This window comes from Pelophylax lessonae (assembly GCF_965119305.1).
Source record: "Pelophylax lessonae genome assembly, chromosome: 3".
In the NCBI taxonomy this organism is placed as follows: domain Eukaryota; kingdom Metazoa; phylum Chordata; class Amphibia; order Anura; family Ranidae; genus Pelophylax; species Pelophylax lessonae.
The window spans coordinates 335,053,305-335,073,539 of NC_138770.1; the positions used below are offsets into that span (position 1 = coordinate 335,053,305).

The 20,235-nt window shown below is 51.2% G+C and overlaps 1 protein-coding gene across 1 annotated transcript in view; it reads right to left on the reverse strand.

Moving 5' to 3' along the window:
* RAB23 (RAB23, member RAS oncogene family) overlaps positions 1-20,235 on the reverse strand; it is a 60,607-nt gene that overhangs the window by 13,277 nt on the left and 27,095 nt on the right. Inside the window, exon 3 of the mRNA XM_082252445.1 lies at positions 1,173-1,329. Within this exon, the coding sequence (XP_082108571.1) occupies positions 1,173-1,329 (157 nt within the window). The remainder of the gene's footprint in view (positions 1-1,172; positions 1,330-20,235) is intronic.

The window sequence follows — 20,235 nt, forward strand, 5'->3', positions numbered from 1 at the left end:
CATGCTACAGGGCTAAACGCCAAGTGTGCATAGAGCCTTAACCCTAGTACACACCACTCACAGCTCAAATCGGAGCCGCTGTACTAACAATCTGATGCTAGTACAGAGATTTCCCCTGCTGTGCTATTGTGTTCTGACAGGGGGATGCCTCCCCCCCCCACCCCCACCAGAACACTCTTCAGCGCTCTCAGCCAATAGCTGAGAGCCCCGATTGGGAGCCGTTCGGCTGCTGGTTTTCCAGCATGCAGTCGACAGAAGCCAGCTTCTGTCCAACCGGCTGCCATACACACGGGCCAAAGGTCAGCAGGTTTTTTATTGAACTGCCCGACATTCAGGCCAATGTGTACTAGGCTTTGAATGGAGTTATTGCTCTGACTCTGCCATCTGCTGGTGGATGTGAAGGATTACAACTGCTAAAAAAGGGGGGGGGGGGGGAGGAATCTTACTGGCCAGGGAAGATAATGCAGAGTCCATTATGGTAACTGTCATGAGTAATTTGGAAGATACCATTGCGGACTTTCCTGTGTCAATGTCCCAGAATAAGCGTGGGTTTATTAAAACGCCATAGGAAGGAGATAGAACCTCAGCAAAAGCTGAAGTAAATATCTATGCTCTACAAACTAAACCAATAATGGGCAGGGTTAAAAATGAACTGCTTTGAATTAAATGACACAGGACAGTGTTCTAACAAGGCAGCAGGGATATCTTCATCAACTGAGACTGTAATGGTCTACTTTCTTGCAATTATTCAATTATAGTGAGCATGGACAACCCACCCTTTGTTTCTGCCATTCTGTGGAAAACTTATACAGTAGTGACCGCACACAAGCTTGGCTCATTGACTATTAGGATATGCCCGCTTATACCACACCCATAAATAACCATACCGTTTACTTGCAGCACCGTTCCACCACTTCAAAACACTCAAGGGTGTCCCAAGTAGTCTACAAAAATTGGCAACACCCTTGTACCCCTTCTGTGCACAAAGGCAAAGCCTCTTTTCTACTTTTTATCAACAGAAGCAGGGCTCCTACTGCTTGGACACCTCAGAAAGGGCAGGAAGGAAAATAAGCAGCCACTGTAGGTACTTTCATTTCAACTGGAAGCCCCTTTAACATAAAAAAAAAAAAAAAGGCACAAGCACTGACAATATCAAGGGAATGCTGACTTACTTCTTAATAACGGTGTCATCAAGCAGGTCAATTTTATTCTGAACAAGAACTGTTGGAATGTCCCCAACTTCAGCAGTAACTTTCTCCCTCCAGCTGGACACTGCTTCAAAAGATTCCCTGTCTGTTGTAGAAAATACCAATACACAAGCTTGGGCACCTAGAAGACAAGGGAAGTAGTTAATACAATATATATAGGGAATAATCGTATGAGTCAATGGATTTTTTACATATATGTTCTTGATATAAAATGTTGTATTACTAATATTGCACAACCATTGCGAGAGAGAATGTACAATACACTAGATACAGTAAAGACAGTACAGTAAGTGATGGGATCAATGAATTAGAACATATCATTTTACCAGGTATTTTTCATTTATTTTTTTGACACATAGTACTGATCACATGTATAAACAACCTGTTGTATGATCAGTTATAATCCCCATAAGTACATTGCAAATATCCTGAAAACATTATTAGGAACAGTGTCAATATAAGATCTGTATATGCCTATGACAAAATGGCGATAATAAAACACTAGGTCTAGGTACTATAGTAATATGGCGCCCAACAGAATACTAAATAGGAGGCTTACGGGAAAATGGCAGGAATAGATAGATAGAGGGACGTGAGGAAGCCACGTGACCCTGTGACACAGCGTGTAGGGGAGAGGCCATACTGACGTTCCGCCGCACACACACACGGATTGTGGTATACATACTATTGTGGATTGACATTCTTGGACTAAGGCTTTGATTTTATGCAGTAACAGGCTGGTGCTCTCACAGCACCATGCAAATGTGAGTGTTCTGAATATGACATAATTTATATAAAGACTAGTCATTTTAAAAGGATAAGCACTATGAATAGTTTTTCGCTTTTGGTGAGGAGGATGAGTGGAAGTGAATCCAAGGAAAGGAGATTATAGACCCAGAGGCAGAAGCAGAACATTAAAACGGAATTTTTGTAAAATCTTACCTGTAAAATTCCTTTCTCTGAGTCCTCCGACAGTCGCCGCCTCTTCATATTCGTCACATATGGGGTATTAGACTTTGCTCCGAAGGAGTAGCTAGGCAACAGAATATGTTAACAATAAAGCTTTAACATATCCCACCCTCAAGGGGTGGTCCCCTCAGTCAATACCCTCCTACTTCCTGCAACCATATCTCAGTTTTAGTGGAATAGCAGTAGAGTATACATTCAAACCCCAAAAGAGGGGCGGGGGCGGCGACTGTCGGAGGACTCAGAGAAAGGAATTTTACAGGTAAGATTTTACAAAAATTCCGTTTTCTCTTACGTCCTCCGACAGTCGCCGCCTCTTCATATTCGTCACATATGGGGACGTCCCAAAGCAGTGCAAACATGAGGGGTGGGAAACGCATCCGCGCCGAAAGGCAACGCAGTCTCCACATCAAAGAAAGGAACCTTACCAAAGGAAGGAAACCAGCTGGGCAACAGCAAAAATAAGTGCTCAACAGGAGCAACAACCCAGGAAAAGACAAAAAACCAGGGGATACAAAACTTATCCCAACAGCCAGGAGTCCCCAACAAGGGACCCTAGGGAACAGCCGCACTAAGAACCTTGCGGCCAAAGGAAGCATCCGCCGATGCCTGAACATCTACTTTGTAGAATTTTGTGAAAGTGTGTACGGTCGACCAAGTCGCCGCCTTACACACCTGGGCTACAGAAGCCCCATGACGACAGGCCCAAGACGTACTCAGAGATCTAGTAGAGTGCGCCTTCACAGGCACAGGGGGAACCTTCCCCTGCAAGGCATAGGCCTGTTCAATGGTCTGCCTGACCCATTTGGCAATGGTAGAGGCGGAAGCCGCCATGCCCTTCCGAGGACCCTCTGGAAGAACAAACAAGGAGTCCGTCTTTCGAAAAGACTCAGTCGATTTAAGGTAAACCCTAATCGCCCGAACAACATCCAGAGAATGTAGTCTCACCTCCTTTGGATGTTTAGGCTTCGTGCACAACGAAGGCAAAACAATATCCTCGTTAAGATGGAATTCCGAAACTCGTTTCGGCAGAAAAGAAGGATTAGGTCGCAAGACCACCTTATCCAAATGAACAACCAGGTACGGAGACTTGCAGGACAAAGCCGCCAGTTCCGACACTCTGCGAGCCGAAGTGATCGCCACCAAAAAGGCGACCTTTTTGGACAACATAGACAACGATATCTCCCTGATCTGTTCAAAAGGAGCACGTTGTAACACAGACAGGACTAGATTCAAGTCCCAAGGGGGCAAAGGATCCCTCCTAGGAGGAACCAGATGCCGCACACCCTGAATAAAAGTGCCAACCAAGGAGTTGGAAGCCACGGGACGTTGAAACAGAACGGCCAGCGCAGACACCTGACCCTTTATCGTAGCCAGCGCCAAACGCTGATCGACACCCGTCTGAAGGAAAGACAGCACACGGGAAACCGAGTACGTGCGGGGTGAAAACCCCCTGGACTCACACCAGGCAAAATAGGCCTTCCAAGCACGGTAATAAACCTTTCCCGAGGAAGACTTCCTCGCGTTGATCAAGGTATGAACAACCGCCGGAGAGAGACCCTTCTCCTTCAGGACCTCGGTCTCAACAGCCAGGCCGTCAAAGCCAGCGACTGTAAAGCAGGATGGTAAATCGGTCCTTGAGACAGTAGATCGTCCCGAAGAGGCAGACGCCAGGGGGCGTCGACCGCCAGATTCACGAGGTCTGCGTACCAGGACCGGCGAGGCCAGTCCGGTGCCACAAGAATCACCGTGCTGCGTTCCGAGTGTAACCTGCGAAGGAACCGGGACAGCAACTGAATCGGTGGAAACGCGTACATCAGCCTGTACTGATGCCACGGGGCCACTAACGCGTCCGACGCGTCTGCCCGAGGGTCGCGCGTCCTTGCCACGAACCTCTTCACCTTGTAGTTGAGGCGAGACGCGAACAGGTCCACATCTGGAAGACCCCACTTCGCGCACAACATCTGGAAGACAGCCGGGTGGAGAGACCATTCCCCCTGATCCAGGGTCTGGCGACTCAGATAGTCCGCCTGCCAGTTCTCCACTCCCGGAATGTGAACCGCCGTTATCGCCGGGACATGAGTCTCGGCCCAAGACAGAATGTCGGCCACTTCTCGAGCCGCTCGGGCACTCCTGGTGCCCCCTTGGTGGTCGATGTAGGCCACCGCCGTGGCATTGTCCGTCTGCACCCGAACCGGGCAGCCCTGCAGCCGGTCCGTCCAGCGATGAAGACAGAGCCTTATCGCACGCAATTCCAGAATGTTGATCGGGAGGGAAGACTCCCCCTCCGACCAGGTCCCCTGGGCGGACAGAACGCCCAGAACACCACCCCAGCCCGACAGGCTGGCATCCGTGGTGATTATCGTCCACGAGATCGGACGAAACGACTTGCCCCCGGACACCAACGGGGACTGGAGCCACCACAGAAGGTTTTCCCTGGTGCGATGACTCAACGAGATCTGAAGATCCAGAGATTGAGGTCGCCCGTCCCACTTGGACAAGATCTCCGCCTGGAGACCCCGCGTGTGAAACTGCGCGAAAGGAATCGCCTCGAAAGCCGAGACCATCAATCCCAGACATCTCATACACGTCCGCAGAGACGAGTTCGGAACGTCCCTGAGGGACCTGACTTCCTCCTGAAGAGTCCTGAGTTTGTCTTCCGGCAGGAAGACCTTCGCCTGCACCGAGTCCAGTATCATTCCCAGATAGGGAAGACGAACCGACGGACTCAGTGTCGACTTTGGAACATTTATCGTCCAACCGAACTCCTGCAGAGTTTGCATCGTGACAGACAGGTCCTTCTCCAGACCCTGACTGGTCGCAGACCGAATCAGAATGTCGTCCAGATACCCCAGGACAGAAATGCCCTGGGCTCTCAATAATGCCAGAACCGGTGCAAGCACCTTGGTGAAGACCCGCGGAGCCGAGGCGAGCCCAAAGGGCAACGCCACGAACTGGTAGTGATCCTCCGCAATGGCAAATCGAAGGTATCTCTGATGACCCTCGAATATGGGGATGTGAAGATACGCATCCTTCAAATCGATGGAGGCCATGAATTCCCCCGGAACCAGGGCAGCCACCACCGAGCGCAGGGATTCCATGCGGAACTTGCGAACCCGCACAGAGCGGTTCAGAGCTTTCAAGTCCAGAATAGGACGAACCTTGCCCTCCTTTCTGGGCACGGTGAACAGATTGGAATAAAACCCCCGAAATCTGTCCCGATGAGGCACCGGAACCACCACTCCCTGAGCCCTCAGGTCCCGCACCGCCAGGTGCAGATCCCGCAGGCGCTCTGGAGACAGTTGTAGATTTGAGGGAAAAAATCTGCTCTCTGGCCGAGAGAGAAACTCGATCTTGTAACCAGATCGAACGATTTCCAGAACCCATCTGTCCCGCACACGGGCCAACCAGGGCTGAAGAAAACCGAGCAAGCGTCCCCCCACCCCAAAACTGGGTGAGGGCGCCCCTTCAGGCCGAACTGTTATGGGCCGCAGGTCCGGATTGGCCGGACTTCTGCTTCCCAGACCAGGGTTTCTTCTGAGAGCCCTGGCCCTTGAACGGCTTGCCCTTGTAGTGCGGCCGAAAGGCACGAAAGGACCCCTGAGGGGGCCGAAAATGAGCATGCTTCTTCCCAGAAGCCCCCTTAGCCTTGGGGAAATGGGGCAAGAGAGTGCTCTTACCCCCGGTAATCCCCTTAATCAACACATCCAGGGACTCCCCAAAAAGGCGAGACCCATCATAAGGCAGATTGGCTAAGGTTTTACGTGAAGATTGGTCCACCGACCAACATTTCAACCAAACCAGGCGGCGAGACAACACCGCCACGCTGTGCACACGCGCGGCCAACGGAATCAGGTCCAGGTCCGCATCACACAGATACATGACACCCTGGTGGATCTGATCCACCATATCCAGGGTCGCCGCCGAGGCCGAATCGGCCACTAGGACGCGCCTAAGCATCTGCGTCCAACTTGCGATCGCCTGGGCCGCCATGAGAGAAGCAAACAGAGCCTTAAGCATAGAACCCGTAACAGAATAAGTATGACGGGCAAGAGACTCCAGTCTCCTATCCGTGGCATCACGGAAAACAGGGGATCCCTCTGCAGGGATCGCAGTGGCTTTGTTCAAAACCGCAATAGCATGATCCACTGGCGGAGGCACACACCACCGTTCATCAGTGGCAGGCGAGAAAGGATAACGCAGCTTAAATTTACTTGGTACCGCAAAAGGCTTGCGCAAATCGCGCCATTGGTCCTTAACAGCGCGCTGAAAATCAGCATTGCAGGGAAACACCTGCGGCGTCCTGCGTTTTCTCTGCGTCCCATAAGCCGCCAAGGCAGCTGGGGGACACACCTCGTCCTGCAAACGTAGCGTCTGCTTAATGGAAGCAATCAACTCATCCATGATTGCAAGCTCTTCAGGCGAGCCAGGGGGAGAATTATCAACCCCCTCAACTTCAGCCTCTACCTCAGACCCCACTAGATCAAGAGAGGAGCGGGACCCCGATAGGGGGGTCCCCGCCAGAACAGCCCCATCACCTTCACCCTCAGAATCAGAGGACAGAGCAACTCTGGGCCGTTTAGTAGATTGAGCAGCCACCAGCATTTGCACCTGTGTAGCAAGGCCAGCCACAATCGTGGCCAAATCCCCCCCTGGGGGGGAAACAGCGGTCCCCTGGCTTTCCACCAATACTGTGGGAAACTTGCCCTCCTGAGAATCCATTGCCCCTGTATGCCAGACAACCAAGGGTTAACTGCCCCCTTACAGCAAGCGCGGCAAGCGCAGCCCACCGCACCACACTCAGGCACAATGAGACCCCCACAGGGAATATACAGACTGAATACAGGCAATGGAACACAGGAATAGAAGGATAAAACCTGAGGAGACTCCGCTGCTGCTGCTGCCTCGATCGGTGCTTCCAGGAGAGAGGAAGTGATGCTGCCAGGGCGCTCTATGTAAGCCTATGGAGGCTACAAGAAAATGGCCGCCGTGCATGTAAACCATGCGGCCGGAGCGGGCGCCGGTAAAATGGCGCCGTTTGGCGCCGAAATCGCCGCTCCACAGTGCATAAAATCACACACAATATTATCCCATTATATGGATACATGTTAGATCGCCGCAGCGATCGCTGTATATGCCCCAACATGCCATTAAAAACATGCCCCACAGCACACAGCTCCTCACACTGCCCAGCCTGACATACTCAGTGTCATACAGCTCCCCCCCCCCTTGCAGCCCACAGCATGCAGCCGAGATATAGGGAGACAAGCAGTGTGATTAAAGGCAGGTTACACAGTCCCAGACTGAGACCCCCCCCAGACAGACAGGTCCCCACATAGATACACTTACCTCACATGGCGTGGGGAACCCGCACAGGCGAACAAGCCGCTGCACATGAGGCAGGGAGAGTCGCAATTCAAGACGCACACAATGGCGGTTCAGAAACCGCACAGCGTCCGGTGAGGTAGCCACCTCACCAATCATCCCTGCACCGAACAGGGATGGGTCGTTCACCGTGCCAGGAGCGTTACCTGGCTGAACGCTCGATGGCAGACTGGGAAGCCACTGACCCACGACCTGCGACCAGGGGGATCAGCCCGAGACCCAGTCCGCATGATCCTCTTCGTCCGAAGAACTAACCAATGCTGACAAAAATAACAGCTAAGTAAAGGTAGAGAGAAAACTCAAACAAAATATCAAAAAGAAGAAAGAGTCTGGGACAAAAAGTCCCAGCACAGAGAGAGCCAGCCACTCCTGACAAGCTAGACATTAAAACTGAGATATGGTTGCAGGAAGTAGGAGGGTATTGACTGAGGGGACCACCCCTTGAGGGTGGGATATGTTAAAGCTTTATTGTTAACATATTCTGTGGCCTAGCTACTCCTTCGGAGCAAAGTCTAATACCCCATATGTGACGAATATGAAGAGGCGGCGACTGTCGGAGGACGTAAGAGAAAATACCTCCACAGTGGGAGAAAAGATGTCAGGACATCCACCTTGTAAAATTTGGTGAACATATGCACAGACGACCAGGTAGCCGCCTTACACACCTGGACCACCGATGCCTGGTGACGGAAGGCCTAGGAGGCACTAGGCGCCCTTGTAGAATGCACCTTGACAGGGAAAGCAAGGACCTGACCCTTAATGGAATAAGCCTGCACCACCATCTGCCTGATACATCTGGAAATAGTCACAGCCTGCCCCTTACGGCACGAGACAACCTTAGACAGGAATGACTGACAGGGACGGAGAACCACTAGATAAGGCGACCGACAGGACAACGCAGCGTGCCGAAGTAATGGCCACCAAGAAGGCCACCTTCTGTGAGAGTCAACAAGGGAATCTCACAAAGAATTCTCAAAAAGGTGATTTTTGAAGAACAGGGCGTTGAAAAAAATTGCCAGAGCTGCAATCTGGCCCTTAATAGTGCCCAGAGCCATATGCTTATCTACACCCCCTTATAGAAATTCCAACAGACGTGATACTGAGAAGACACAGGAGGAGACACCCCGAGCCTCATACCAAATAATATACGCCTTCCAAATCCGATGATAAACCTTCCAGGAAGTCAATTTTCTTGCTCTTAACAGAGTAGGAGTCACTAAATCAGACAATCCTCTTTCCTTCAGTACTTGGCTTTCAATAGTCAGGCCATTAGCCTCTTTAGGACTGACCGCTGCAGTTATACTACGGCAGGCAGCCGTTCCAGGGCAAACCGACGTAGCTATACATCAGTCGCGTGCAGGAGGCTAGGGGGCGAGCGTGCGCCGCGCTCCCACCCCCGACCTTCAACGGGGAAGCTGATGCAGCGGGCAGGCTGATCGTTCTTCTCCCTGGAATGATCATAGAGCCCCTGTGATCCTTCTATATAGGAACACAGGTCTCTATGGTCATTTCCCAAGCCACACCGCCCCACAGTTCGAATCACTCCCCTAGGCTTACATTTAACCCCTTGATCACCCACACTGTTAACCCCTTCCCTGTGAGTGTCATTATTACAGTAACAGTGCATATTCTTAGCACTGACAACTGTAGTAATGTCATTGGTACTCCCAAAAGTGTCAAAAATGTCAGTCAGGGGTCCGATCTGTCTGCCGCAATGTCGCAGTCCCGCAAAAAAATAAATAAAAAAAAAAGACAAATCTTTCCCATAGTTAGTAGACACAATAACTTTTGCGCAAACCAATCAAAATACGCTTATTTCGATTTTTTATTACCAAAAATATGTAGCAGAAAACAAATTGGCCTAAAATGTTAAAAAATTTTGATTTTAAATTTTTTTTGGGAATGTTATATAGGAAAATGGCAAAAATATATATATTTTTTTTCCAGAATGGTCTTTTTTTTACATTTTTTTTGTTTATAGCGCAAAAAAAAAACAAAAAAAAAAAACGCACAGGTGATCAAATACCACCAACAGAATGCTATGTGTGGAAAAAAAAAAAAAAAAAAGACAATTTTATTTAGGTACAACGTCGCACGACCGTGCATTTGTCCTTTAAAGTAACGCAGTGCCGAATTACAAAATATGGCCTGGTCATTAGGGGGCAAATCCTTCCGGTCCAGAAGTGATTAATGACAGCGACAATAAAAGCAGGATGGAAGATGGGTTTCTTGAGACAACAGATCTTCTCTGAGAGGAAGCCGCCAAGGAACATCGGTGACCAGTCTCACTAACTCCACGTACCCTAGATTGACGAGGCCAGTCGGAAGCCACCAGGATCACTGGGATCCCTTCCGCCTCGATCCTTGGCAGGAGCTGTAACAGGAAAAGAGGGGGGGGGGGGGGAGGTGAGGCATAAATTAGTTGATACCAACCCAGGAGGCCACCACCGTCTGCCGCGTCTGCCAAGGGGTCTCGAGATCTCGCTACGAACCTCTGAACCTTCCTGTTGAGACGAGATGGCAGTAGATCCACATCTGAGTCCCCCACCAGAGGCACAATTGTTGAAACACCTCCGGATGTTGGGACCATTCGCCAGGACTCAGAGCCTGCTGGCTGAGGTAGTCTGCCTGCCAATTTTCCACCCCTGGAATGTGCACAGCAGAGGGCTGGAACATGTCGTTCTGCCCATCTCGGAATGCCAGTGACTTTTTTGACCACAAGGGCACTCTTCGTGCCCCCTTTGAGGATTGACATATACCATAGCCGTGGCGTTGTCCGACTGAATCCTTACCGGACACCCCTGTAGACGATCCGCCCACTGGGACAGAACGTCTGATCGCCCGGATTTCCAGGATGTTGATCGGCAGAACAGATTCATCTCGAGTCCAAACCCCGTGGGCCGAGTGTGTGCCCAAGGTACCTCCCCACCCTGAAACTGGTGTCCGTGGAGATCACCATCCAGTATAATGGAAGGAAGGTTTTCTCCTAACAAAGCCCCGGGAAGCGGAGCCACCACAGCAAGGTGCCCCTAGTACCCCAGGTCAATCTGATCAAATTATCCAGGGATCCAGGGTTCCCTTCTGCAGAGGTCTGGTGTGAAACTGAGCAAACGGAACCACCTCGAACAGTGGAAACCATCAACCCCAGCACTTGCATGCAAGTCCTGAGAAATGACCAATGGTTGGACAATAGAAGCTGAATCGCATGCTGCAACTTTTGCAGCTTCTCCTCCATAAGAAACACTGGAGCCGAGATTGAATCCAGAGTCAGCTCCAATAATCTAACCTGTTGGACGGAGTCAGAGCTGACTTCTGAAAATTCAGCATGCAGCCTAACTGTTGTAAGGTTCACAAAGTGATGTCCAGATCGTTCTGTAAAACGGAACACGACCCTGCTCACAGCAGAAGGTCGTCCAGATACCCCAGTACCGCAATTCCCCTCTGAGTAAGGCAAGCACTGGGCCAACACTTTTGTGAAAACCCGAGGAGCTGATCCGAGACCAAAGGGTAACACCACAAACTGATAATGTTCTTCTCCCATCGCAAAGCGAAGGAAAGGTTGATGCCCGCCATATATTGAGAAAATGGGAGATAGGCGTCCTTGAGGCATCCTTGATGTCGATGGAGGCCCTTAAAAAGGGAAGCCACTACTGTGCAAATGGACTCCATCTTGAATTTTTGAACCCTCACAAAGTAGTTCAAGGCCTTGGAGGTCTAAAACGGACAAACCTTGCCCTCCTTCCTGGGGACAGTGAAAAGGTTTGAAAAAAAACCCCTGAAAGCGTTCTAATTCTGGAACTGGTACAATGACCTCCTGGAGATAGCAAATCTTGCATCGCTCCCATGAGGCCCTGCAACTGATCCGGGGACCGGTACAGGTTGTGTAACCAAATTGGACCAATTTGTGAACACATTGGTCTTGAATGAAGGAGGTCCAAGGATCTGGAAAGAAGCAAAGACATCCCCCCACCCTATGATTGGGTGAGGGCGTCCCTTCAGGCAGAAGAGGACTTGTCTGCAGGACCAGAGGGACCAGCTTTTGACTTACAAACCCAAGGTCTCTTGGAACCCCCCCCCCCTTCCCCCGAGAACCTGTGTAGGACGAAAGGTCCACTGGTGGGCTGAGAACACCGGACCACGTTTGTGCAGAGTGTGCTTTTTCCACCAGTGAGACCTTTAACGATCTCTTCCATTGAAACTCCGAACAGATGATTCCCCACAAAAGGATGATGAGTCAGCACCTTTTTGAAAGCTTGGTCCGCAGACCAACATTTTAACCAAATCAAGCGGCGGAGGGTCACCGCAGGCACAGACACCCTGCAGGCCAACGGGGCCACATCCAGGGAGATATACTGTAACCCTTGTATGAACTGGTCTGCCAATTCCAGCTCATGGGGATGTTGACCCCCTTCCAAATCCAGGTGCAGGATTCTAGCCCATTCTGTTAAAGTCTGAGAGACCAAGGTAATGGTGAACACCGGCCTCAATATTAAACCTGTCACAGTGAAAAGATGGCAGACCAGGGCCACAGCCTTCCAGTCTGCAGGGTCTTTAAAAGACTGAGCATCCTCCACCGGTAACAAAGGGGCCTTTTTCAGCCTGGAAACCTGCGAATCTACCACCGGCCGAACCGTCAGTTTCTTCAAAAGGGACTCCCCAAAGGGGTACCTCAAAGGAAAAACGCTTAGGTATCCCAAACATGCGTTTTCGGGAGAACTCTACTGACTAGTGACAATCTCGTCAAAATAGGCGGGAAACGGAAACACCTTAATCACCTTGGACGGTCTGCGGGTACCGGGGAAGCCGAGGCAGCACCAGCTGTGTATTCCATCTTTAGAGTTTCCAGCACAGATACTATCAGGGTCTCCACAAGTGCCTTTTCTTGCACGGAAGACGGCTCAACCTCACCATCAGAGCCCTCCATTTTGCGTGGACGCTGACCGTGGGGTTGCTGGCGTCCGCGGCGGCAACGTCAGCCTGAGAATCTGAGGGGGCAGGTGAGGTTAGAGGCGCTCTTTTCCCTGCAGGACCGTAGTCATGGCCGCCAGGGCAGACGTAGATTGTGAGGGTCCCGCAGGCTCTTGAGTGTGGGTCTGGTTGTGACACTTGCTCTGAATGTTCCATTGAGCAACCTGGGACCGCTAGATTTGCAAAAAATGTTTGCACAAAAACGGCTGTAAAATGATCCACCACTTTAATTGTGACACTACAGGTCTACCGCTACAGCAGGAAGGAGTGAGAACCAGCAGCTTCAGTCAGCCTGCTCCATGCCGTTCTGAAAGGAAGTGGAACGGCCGTGTCACCACTAGAGGCCCCCACCGCACACTGCTGCCGTTGGCTACAAGAAAATGGCCGCCCATAGACTTCTATGGGAGCCTCCACAAACATGGCCGCCGAGCACACTGTATGAGCTACAATAAAATGGCGGTGCCACGCTGTGGCACACTAGACCCAAGGGCTAATTGCTGGTATATAAACCAGCAAGGGGGGCTTACCAAGGACCCCCCCAACATGACCAAAACACGTGCTATTTTTAGCAGGGAACTCGGAATTGCGATCCCAGCCCCTGCCGGCCACAGCTCCCCATGCCCATCCCACATCACCAGCACAGCCTTGGGGGGGGGGGGGGGGTGGTTTGCTGGAGGCTCTTATTAGAAATGGGGCTCCAGAGGGCTCGGGAGGCCATAGGAGGGGACCGGCCACCTCAGAATGGGCCCACTTCCACTTAAAGTTTCCCAGAGGAGAAAAAAAGAAAAAAAGGGGGAACTAAACTAAACTACTCACCACACCTTTGGAGACCGTGCGGGCACCACTCCAGGCAGAACACCTCCCAGTCTTAGAATTGGGGGGAAGCTGCTGACCAGGGATACGTTGCCACTCAGGCCACAACCCTGGCGTGTGCGTCCTTGCCAGGTGTTCCACTTGCCGTCCAGCCCCTGCTCAGTGGGGCTATGTCGTGGCCGACTGAGTGTGGCGCTACAGTCTGCACGTGCTCGCTGGCCAGACTGGGGGGACCGCAAGGATCTAGAATATATCCAGTGCGTCACCCAGCCTGGCAGTTGATTGTAGTTCTCAAAAGGAACAACTTGATTGTAGAGGGAAAAAAAAAAGTTCCATTCAAATTTAGAAAAAAAGGCTAGGACCAAAGATCCCAGCAAGGAGCTAGGTCCTTACTCCTGACTAGGCAGAAAAAAAACCCGACGTCCTAGAGCAGAATTGAGAGTATATGAGCCCCCCCGGGACTGCCCATGGGCGTAGTCAAAGCCCTGTTTACTTTTAACCCTTTTTCCGCCTAGCGTCCTACTCCTAGGAAGAGCAGCATAACCCAACAGTCAATGAAGATATGAAGCTGTGTTCGTCAATGAACGAAAGAGAAAAAGACAATTTTCCTTGAGTTCCAGGAGTTAAGATCACACCACTCAAATGAAAAGGATCGCTTCCTGAGGTCGCAGTTTTTGCGAAAAAGGGTAGAGGCGGAACGTCTGGTTGTCACCAAAGAGGCATTACAGATAAACTGCAGCTGTTCCGCCAGCTCAGCGAAAGGCAGGCAGGAGCTGTTCTCCCTCCAGGTCACGGCGTAAAAGTTTAGCTCAGTCTGAGTTTGCGACACCAGGGCAATGGTAAATACCAGCCTCAGTGCCAAACCAGCCAGAGAGTACATAATGCAGGCCACAGCCTTTGCCTTCCTGTAAGCTGGATCCTTAAAGCCCAGGGACTCTTCAACCGGAATCATGGTTGCCTTGTTCAATCTGGATACCGGCTTAAGAAGGGACTCCTCATAGGGGTAATGCCTAGTAAAGCGCTTAGGGACCCCCACGGAGACGCTTTGGTCGTCCCCACACTTTAGTGACAATTCTGTCAAAATAGGCGGTGTAAGGAAACACCTTTGCTTCTCTGGATGGCTTGCGACTGCCAAAGGGAACCTGTGCCTCCGTTGCAGCTGCGCCCTCCATTTTCCAAGGTCTCACGCACAGATACAATCAGTGTGTCCACCAGTGCCTTTTCAAGTGCGGTTACAGATGTGGAGGAATCATCCTCACTATCAAGAGGATTCCGGGTGCGTGGTTGCAGACCCAGCAGGTGACCCACGTCTGTGGCGGCTGAATCAGATTCAGAATCTGATGAGACAGATGAGGTAGGGGAAGGCGGGGAGCGCTTTTTGCTAGCCCGTCGCCCGAAAGCTACCTCCACCCAGGACACAAAGGACTCCGGGACCATCACCAGTAAGTGCATTGATGGATGGTTGGGACCCGGAGGGCCCCCCAGCCTCAGAGAGGGGATCAGGTGGGGAGATGTGCTCCGAAAACGCCATGAGTCACAAGAGGGACTCCACAAAAATTGTAAAACACTGCAAAAGGACAACCCCCACCGCGCTGGCAGCACCACCCAGTTGCCAGGCACAAGCACCAAGAGATACTTCGAAAGAGGGAGAACCCCACCAGACTCGCCACCCAGCAGAAACAGGCACCTGCAGCCACCAGGATAATCTGCACTCCACACACGGCGATCAGGAAGTGAAAGGATCCAGGAGCCAGCACCAAGGGATGAGGAGGGGCTCCCACTGCCGAAATTGCCGCCCGCAGGGCTCCACTGCCATGGCCGCCGCTATTTTCAATCGCAAATCACCGCCACTGGTAACCGGACTACACAAACATGGCTGCCGTGTATAGAAACACACAGGCCTCAACAAAATGGCGGCACCACAAGGCTTACAGGGACCCAGGAGGGAACCCAGGCATCAAGGACAGACCCAGGCAGGATGGGTGGGCCTGGCAGAAGCCTCCACCAGGTACAACCCCCCACACAGTGCACAGTGGATCATCCAGTCGCTGGAGGCACCCCCCCCTCTCCATTGCCAGCATAGCGCACTGCCCCCACCCCAGGAGGTGGATCAGACCACCAAACAGCCTCAACACATGTGTAGGGGATGGAGGATGGGGGACAGATGACAAGGAGAGGTGCCTGACAGGAAGGAGAGGAACCTGGGGGTGCGACCATCCCAAGGAGGGGCCCACATCCACCCCAAAACCCTCCATGGGGAGAGGGAGGACAGCTACTCACCATACCAGGAACCAGGCGGGCACCGCTCAAGAGAGAACCCCTCACCATTTAAAATAGGGGGGCTGTTGGCCAGGAGGAACACTACAATACGGGCCGAGACCCGGTTGTATGCAACCTTGTGAGGCGTTTAAGTCGCAGGATAGAGAGGGGGGAGAGAGAGAGCCAAAGCGAGAATACCCCTCCCCCTGGGACTGCCCATGGGGGTAGCCAGACTTTTTTTTGCCTAGTGTCCTACTCCTGAAGGGGGCAGAATAACCCAACGGTTATGAAGATCTGAAGCGGTGTCAGTCAATGAACGAAAGAGAAAATACATTTTCATATTCTTTCCACATTTTCCAAAAACTTGTGACAAACCTTTGACTGTCTTTCAAAAAAGGGGTCCTTTTGGGTTTTTTGTCCTGACATTTTAGGGCCCAAATAAAAACAAATAGGCAGCCAGAACATCAGGACTGAATAACGTTGAAATACATACATACGATAGTTTGTAGATTAACTTTCACACAGATTAAATAATATACACCAATTTGGGTTGAAATACATCTTGGCCTAAAAACTCAAGAAGAATTTGAAAATTGTTCTAACAGAAATAAAAATGTGCCCCCCCCCCCCAAAACAAAAAAAATGTTTAGTCATTTTTCCTTTATATAGCAAAAAAATAATAAAATGGGGATTAAAAAAGGAGGAGTTGTAAAGTCAGGTGTTTTTTTTTTTTTTTAATCTGAATGCATTTTATGAGTTAAGAAAAAAATGGATTTTTGTAAGAACTTACCTTAAAACCCCTTTCTCTGAAGTTCGACAGACGGAGCTCCATCTAGTCAGACTATAGGGTTATGCTCCTCCTATCAGGAATAGGCACTAGGCAGATAAAAAAGCTTAACCACACCTATGGGGGGGATGTCCCTGCAGGCATAACTCCACACACCCTGCCATCATCAAGCAGTTTAATTGCAAGCAGTGTTTAGTATAGAAAAGACCCCATGTACTCAGAAGTAGAGGGGTGGGTGCTGCGTCTGTCGAATTTCAGAGAAAAAGGATTTTACGGTAAGTTCTTACAAAAATCCAGTTTTCTCTATCGTTCATCGACAGACGCAGCTCCATCTAGTCAGACTATAGGGATGTCCCAAAGTAGTATATTCATAAGGGGTGGGAAGACAACGCAAAACGGAAACATAACTTCCCCAAAGGCTAAACTTAGCCAACTTGGTAACATGGAGCTCGCCTTGAAAAACATAATACACCCTCAAAGAGAAACAAAAAAAAAAAACAACACAAACACAGTTCTCTTTAAACAGCCTGCAAAACCTTTCGGCCAAAGGAAGCATCCGAAAATGCCAACATCTACTTTGTAGAATTTTGTATACGAATGCACAGGCGACTAAGTTGCCGCCTTGCAAACTTCTTTGATATCTATGGAGGCTAAGAAATCTCCCTGGTGTAGCGACGCCACTACCGTACAGATAGATTCCATCCAAAACTTTTGTACCGGCACGAATCGGTTCAGGGCCTTGAGATCCAGGATGGGACTCACATTGCCTTCCTTCCTGGGCACGGTGAAGAGGTTTAAATAATACCCTTGAAAATGTTCCAGAGAGGGAACCGGTACAATCACTCCTTGCGACAGCAAATCGTGTACTGCCCCTTGCAAGTCCCTTAACAGGACTGGGGATAGTCCAAGGTTGGATGGGAAGAACCTGTCCGACGGGCGAGACCGGAATTCTTGTACCCAGGTCGGATCAGTTTGTGAACCCATTTGTCCTGAATCAAGGAGGCCCAGGGTTCCAGAAAGAAACAAAGACCTCCCCCACCCTAGAATTGGGTGAGGGTGCCCCTTCATGCAGACGAGGACTTGTCTGCAGGTCCACACTGGTCGGTCTTTGCTTTCCTCGACCACGGCTTCTTGGAACCCCCAGAAGACCTGAATAATTTATCTTTTTCTTGCGACCTGGGGCACGAAAAACTGAATTTTTGTAAAATCTTACCTGTAAAATTCCTTTCTGAGTCCTCCGACAGTCGCCGCCTCTTCATATTCGTCACTAATGGGTTATTGACCTTTGCTCCGTAGGAGTAGCTAGGCAACAGAATATATTAATATCAAAGCTTTTAGCATATCCCACCCCCAGGGGGTGGTCCCCTCAGTCAATACCTCCCTGCTTCCTGCATTTCCAACTCAGTTTCAGTAGCATAGCAGTAGAGTACATAAACAAACCCCAAAAGAGGGGCGGCGACTGTCGGAGGACTCCGAGAAAGGAATTTTACAGGTAAGATTTTACAAAAATTCAGTTTTCTCTTACGTCCTCCGACAGTCGCCGCCTCTTCATATTCGTCACTAATGGGGACGTCCCATAGCAGTGTAGACATGAGGGGTCGGAAAAAAGCAGCCGCACCTAAAGCAACGCAGTACCCACATCAGAGAAAGGAACCTTACCAAAGTAAGAGAACCAACTGGGCAACAGGAAAACGTGCTCAACAGGAGCAACAACCCAGGAAAGAACAAGTAACCTAGGGGTAAAAACACCCCAACAGCCAAGGGCCCAACAAGGGACCCTAAGGCACCGCCACACTAAGAACTTTACGGCCAAAGGAAGCATCTGCCGATGCCTGAACATCCACTTTGTAAAATTTCGAGAAGGTGTGAACGGACGACCAAGTCGCCGCCTTACACACCTGGGCCACAGAAGCCTGATGACGATAGGCCCAAGACGTACTCAGAGACCTGGTAGAGTGCACCTTCACAGGAAAAGGAGGAACCTTCCCCTTCAAAGCATAGGCTTGCACAATCATCTGTCTGATCCATTTGGCGATGGTCGCAGCAGACGCCGCCATGCCCTTCCGAGGTCCCTCAGGAAGGACAAAGAGAATCCGACTTGCGAAAGGATTTAGTCGATGACAGGTAAACCCTGATCGCCCTAACAACATCCAAGGAATGCAAGGCCACCTCCTTCGGATGCTTAGGCTTCGCGCAAAGCGAAGGCAGAACAATATCCTCATTGAGGTGAAATTCCGAGATCCTCTTCGGAAGAAAAGACGGGTTAGGTCGCAAGACCACCTTATCCAAGTGAATCACCAAATACGGAGATTTGCAGGACAAGGCCGCCAGCTCCGACACCCTGCGAGCCGAAGTGATCGCCACCAAGAAGGCAACCTTCTTGGACAACAGAGACAACGAGATCTCCCTGATCTTTTCAAAAGGAGCATGTTGCAACACGGACAGAACAAGGTTCAAATCCCATGGAGGCAAAGGCTCCCTCCTAGGAGGGACCAAATGTCGCACCCCTTGAACAAAGGTGCTAACCAAAGAGTTAGACGCCACAGGGCGTTGAAAGAACGGCCAGCGCAGAAATCTGACCCTTAATCGTGGCCAACGCCAAACGCTGGTCCACGCCCGTTTGAAGGAAAGCCAACACTCTTGACACCGAGTACGAGCGAGGGGAATACCCCCTGGACTCACACCAGGCAAAGTAAGCCTTCCAAGTACGGCAGTAAATCTTCCCCGAAGAGGCCTTCCTAGCCTTGATCAAAGTGGGAATGACCTCAGGGGAAAGACCCCTATCCTTCAGGACCTGGCTTTCAACAGCCAGGCCGTTAAAGCCAGCGACTGTAAAGCAGGATGGAATATCGGTCCTTGAGACAGGAGATCTTCTCGAAGTGGCAGACGCCACGGAGCGTCGACCGCCAGATTCACGAGGTCTGCGTACCAAGACCGGCGAGGCCAGTCCAGTGCCACTAGAGTCACCATGTGCGGTTCCGAGGCCAACCTGCGAAGGAGCCTGGACAGCAGCTGAATCGGTGGAAAGGCATACATCAGACGATACTGATGCCAGGGCGCCACTAACGCGTCTGAGGCGTCTGCCCGAGGATCGCGCGTCCTTGCCACGAACCTTTCCACCTTGTTGTTTAGACGAGACGCGAACAGGTCCACATCTGGGGACCCCCACTCGCGCACAACATCTGGAAGACATCCGGGTGAAGGGACCATTCTCCCTGGTCCAGGGTCTGGCGACTCAGATAATCCGCCTGCCAGTTCTCCACCCCCGGAATGTGAACTGCAGATATCGCCGGGACTTGCGTCTCGGCCCAAGACAGAATGTCGGCTACTTCCCGCGCCGCTCGGGCACTCCTGGTGCCCCCTTGGTGGTTGATGTAGGCCACCGCTGTGGCATTGTCCGTCTGTACCCGAACTGGACGGCCCTGAAGCCTGTCCGTCCAACGCAGAAGACAGAGATTTATTGCTCGCAATTCCAGAATGTTGATCGGAAGGGAGGATTCCTCCTCCGACCAAGTTCCCAGGGCGGACAGAACGCCCAGAACACCACCCCAGCCCGACAGGCTGGCATCCGTGGTGATCACCGTCCACGACAAAGGACGAAAGGACTTGCCCCCCGACACCGCCGGGGACTGGAGCCACCACAAAAGACCCCTGCGGGTGAGACGGCTCAACGACAGCCGCAGATCCAGAGATTGCGGACGCCCGTCCCACTTGGCCAGGACCTCCGCCTGAAGCTCCCGTGTGTGAAACTGGGCGAAGGGAATCGCCTCGAAAGCCGAAACCATCAATCCCAGACACCTCATACACGTCTGGAGGGACGAGCACCGATTGTCCCTGAGGGACCTGACT